General features: G+C 66.2%; 1 protein-coding gene across 1 annotated transcript; it reads right to left on the bottom strand.

Annotated features, from left to right (window-relative positions):
• Positions 1–329: 329 nt before the first annotated feature.
• On the bottom strand, positions 330–3,203 carry BHLHE41 (basic helix-loop-helix family member e41). Its single transcript, XM_065645888.1, has 5 exons — positions 3,024–3,203; positions 2,690–2,753; positions 2,302–2,409; positions 1,959–2,070; positions 330–1,839 (listed from the first exon to the last, which is right to left on the bottom strand). The coding sequence occupies exons 1-5, from the start codon at positions 3,083–3,085 to the stop codon at positions 812–814; spliced, it is 1,374 nt and encodes a 457-aa protein (XP_065501960.1). The 5' UTR covers positions 3,086–3,203; the 3' UTR covers positions 330–811.
• Between the last annotated feature and the right edge of the window lie 376 nt (positions 3,204–3,579).

The raw sequence follows: 3,579 nt of genomic DNA, 5'->3' as shown, positions 1-3,579 counted from the left end.
GATTCAGGGACAAATTCTTGGGAACATACTGAATTAAATAAAGACAGAGTAAGAACAAATGCACTTGCTACACCTGTATACCTTAGCCAAAAAAAAAAAAGAAAAAAAATATATAAAATAAACACAAGGTTACATAATGGGTCTGACCCTTCTTCCCTTGCATACCCAAAACTCGCTGGAGCCAGTGGCATCCCTGGGTGCTCAAGGCACTGCAGGTTTGGGCTCAGGGTGCAACTCTTCACGCTCTGGGTCTCAATAAAGTGCTAGCACAGGTGCTGGGGTCTGCCCTCGCTTTGCCCCCCCCCGCCCTCACCCTCAACCCACCCAGGTCTCCCGGACAACAAGTGCAAGTTCCTAAGTGGGACTTAGAAATACTGTATAAACCCATTCCAAATAAGGTGCAACATTTAAGTTACCCTATAGAAAGGGGGGGAGAAAAGTATCCTTATTATTTTCCTTCCTTTTTCTTTTTCCTTAACATATTTATGCATGTATAAAGCCAAACATTAGAAAAATACTGAGTAGCAAATTGTATCCTTTACGGTCCTCCGCCGGGGCATCGCCGTGACCAGCCGCCTCGGCAGCGGGGATCGGCCGCTGACCCGGGCCGGGCCCCGGCACCCCGCGGCGGCCAGCTCCCAGCTCGGCCCGGCCCCGGCGGACCCTTACAGACACCGCCCTGCCCTCCCTGGGAAACCGGGGGCGCAGGTGCCGGCCCGACGGCCCCTCCTCGCCCCGCGGCGGGGCGGACAGTCCGAGGGGAGGGCAGCGGCGGCGGGGAGCCCGTGACGAGCTCCCGGCCGGCGGCGGCTCACGGACCCTCGGCGCCGGGCTCCTCGGCGGCTGCGGTCTCGGCCTCCTCGGCGGGCTCGGCGGCGGCGGCCAGCCCGGCGGCGGCAGCGAAGGGGTGCGGGAGGTGGGGTGCTGCGGGCAGCCCGGCCGCAGCGGCGGCCGCCTTCTCAGCGGGGCCGAGCACGGAGGAGAGGCAGGGGAAGGAGGCGGCGGCGGCGGCCGCGGCGGCAGCTGCCTGGGCCGGGATGCCCGGGTAGAGGAGAGGGATCGGGGCAGCGGGGTATAGATACTTCTCCAGGCTGCCTTTATCCAGGAAGGGCTGCATGTAGGCGGCGGCGGCGGAGGGGGAAATAAAGTAGAAAGGCAGGCAGAAAGGGGCCGCCGCCGCCGGCTGTCCGAAGGGGGCCCCGCTGCCGCCCGCCCCCAGGGCCATCAGCGAGCCCAGCAGGGCGGCGTCGGGTCTCACCAGCGCCGCCGCTGCCGCCGCCGCCGCCGCCTCGGCGCTCCGCGCCGTCAGCCCCGGCGGGCCGGGCAGGGGGCTGCCGCCGCGGTCCAGCTTCAGCCGCTTGGGCGCGGGGGGAACCTCGTCCCCCGACGGCTCCTGCTTGATGCTCAGGGCGGGCAGCGCGCCCCCGGGCGCCGCGGGGCCGCGCTCGGAGCGCGCCTCGCCTTCCCCGCCGTAGCCGCTGTCCGTGTCCGTGTCGGTCTCGGCGTTGAGTTCGGTGGCGTGAGTCCGCTGGATGACGGGCACGCAGTTAGCCTGGCCCTCCGGCCTGTGGCCCGGCGCGCAGAGGGGGGCGGGCGGGGAGGAAGAGGAGGAGGATCCCTTGCTGAGGGGGCCCGGCGGCGGGGAGAGAAGCTGGGGGCCGGGGAGGAACTGCGAGGAGATGGAGTGCAGGTGGCCGAGGAGCTGGGCGCATCGCTGCTCGCGGGGGGTCCAGCTCTCGAAGCGGGAGAGGTACTGCAGCACTTCCTTGGCGCACGTCTGAAAGCCCGAGTGGAAGGCGTCCAGGTCGGCCTGCACGGGAGACTTCATGGACCGCTCCCCTGCGGGACAGACCGAGAGGGGACAGCGTTTGCCCGCAGCTCCGGCGTGCCCCCCTCCGCACCTCCCGCCACCCGCACCCGGTGCGCCCCCGCGGCGGCGCCTCTCGGGGCCCGCTTACCATTCTGCAAAGCAATGATCTTCTGATGCTGCTGCTCCGTTAAGGCTGTAAGCGCTTTCAAGTGTTTCAAAGTCAGTTCCAGCACCACCGCTTTCTCCAGGTGTCCCAGAGTCTGCAAAGTCAAGAAGGGGGCGGCTCGGCTACCTCCCGACACGCTCGGCCACCGCCAAACGCCGCCTCCGTAACTTCGGGGAAACTGGTCCCCGGGGGGCGTTACGGGCAGGTCCGTGTCAGGCAGGCAGGCACCCCGGTGTCCCGCACCCCCGCCGCCCCGAGGGCTGCGCAGCGGGAAGGCTGCCGGCGCCTGCATCTGCGTGTACACATACGCTCCTTTGCACCTTACCGTCAATTTCAGATGCTCGGGCAGTAAATCCTTCAGCTGGGCAATGCATTCGTTAATCCTGTCTCGCCTCTTCTTTTCTATCAGTCTATGTGGCAGTTTGTACGTTTCCTAATTAGCAAAATCCGGAAAAGCCAAGCGTTAGACAGAGCCCCTCGGAACGACGATCAAAACCAAAACAAATGTCATGCCGACCACATGTCGCGCAAATTATCGCCAAGGCACCGCTCTCCCCGACGGGCCAGCTCGCTCGTAAACCCGCTTGCAATTCGGAGGGGAAGTTAAAAGCGCAGCGCTCCGGGGATGCTCTTGGGAGTGAAGCTGCGTTTTAAAATTCAGGGAACCCCAATTAAGCGCTTAAGCGAGAACAGCCGCAGAAACTTACTCTTACCTTGCTCTCGTCCCTCTTCACTCCTCTTTTGGGTTTGCACATATACAGGGAAGGGTAGTCCAGCCTGGAGAAAAACACAAAGATCCAGCATCGGCAAGAGGGAGAGCCAGCCTTGCACCTCCTCGAGTGGGCAAACAGACCCCCAGCCCCGCGCGGGGAGCCGAGCTCACTGCCCCAAGGGCCGGGCGAGGGACCGCCAGGGTCCTCCCGCGGAGGGAGGCAAGTCCCCCGCACCGCCGGGGAGCCGGGTCCGCTTCCAGCGCTTCGCAGCACTTTCTCAAGAAGACGAAACGCCCTGGAGACACGAGACGGAGATACTGCACTGGCGCCTTACCCTATAAAATCCCTATGCTCCAGTAGCTGCCTCTCCGGCAAGCGGGAGATTCCTTCATCCATGTCTGGCAGCGGCCGATGTTTCGTCGCTGCTTTTGATGGAGCCTGCGGGATGCTGAGATCAGTCTTTGGAGACCCGCGAGCGACGCTGCGCACATGCAGCTTCCGTCCCCCCGTCTCCCGTGCAGTGGCCAAAGTGTGGCGGGCAGTCCGCGCCCCCCCGCCTCCCACCCCCCCGCTCCCGCTCCGCTTCGCCTCCTCCGCCGCTGCCGCTCCCCCTGGCCCCCCTCGGCCGCCGCTCCCCGCGCACACGCCCGCAGCACACGCTGCGCCGCCAGTTGTTTGCACCCGCCGCCGCCGCCGCCGTGCTGCCCGCGGGGCACGCGCGCCGCCAGCCAGCCCCGCACCCGGCTCACGTGCGGCGCGCGCCGGGCGGGCGGGGGGCGGGGCCGGGGGGGCGGGGCGGGAGGGACCGAAGTTTGGGGGGGGGGGGGCCCTCCGCGGGTTGCCGGGGGGGGCGGAGGGTCCCCGCCGCCGGCCCGGGGGCCACCCTGAGA

The sequence above is a fragment of the Caloenas nicobarica genome, chromosome 1 (genome assembly GCF_036013445.1).
Source record: "Caloenas nicobarica isolate bCalNic1 chromosome 1, bCalNic1.hap1, whole genome shotgun sequence".
NCBI lineage: Eukaryota > Metazoa > Chordata > Aves > Columbiformes > Columbidae > Caloenas > Caloenas nicobarica.
The sequence above is the reverse complement of the archived record's forward strand: the minus strand, read 5'-3'. Positions and strand labels throughout refer to the sequence as shown.

Bases quoted from the DNA above. Each gene is read 5' to 3' on its own strand.
- BHLHE41 (XM_065645888.1), bottom strand. From the start codon at position 3,085: ATGGATGAAGGAATCTCCCGCTTGCCGGAGAGGCAGCTACTGGAGCAT. The intron at 2,754-3,023 runs GTAAGGCGCCAG...GTTTTTCTCCAG, and splicing joins GAGCATAGGGATTTTATAGG to GCTGGACTACCCTTCCCTGT. The intron at 1,840-1,958 runs GTAAGCGGGCCC...TCTGTCCCGCAG, and splicing joins GATCATTGCTTTGCAGAATG to GGGAGCGGTCCATGAAGTCT.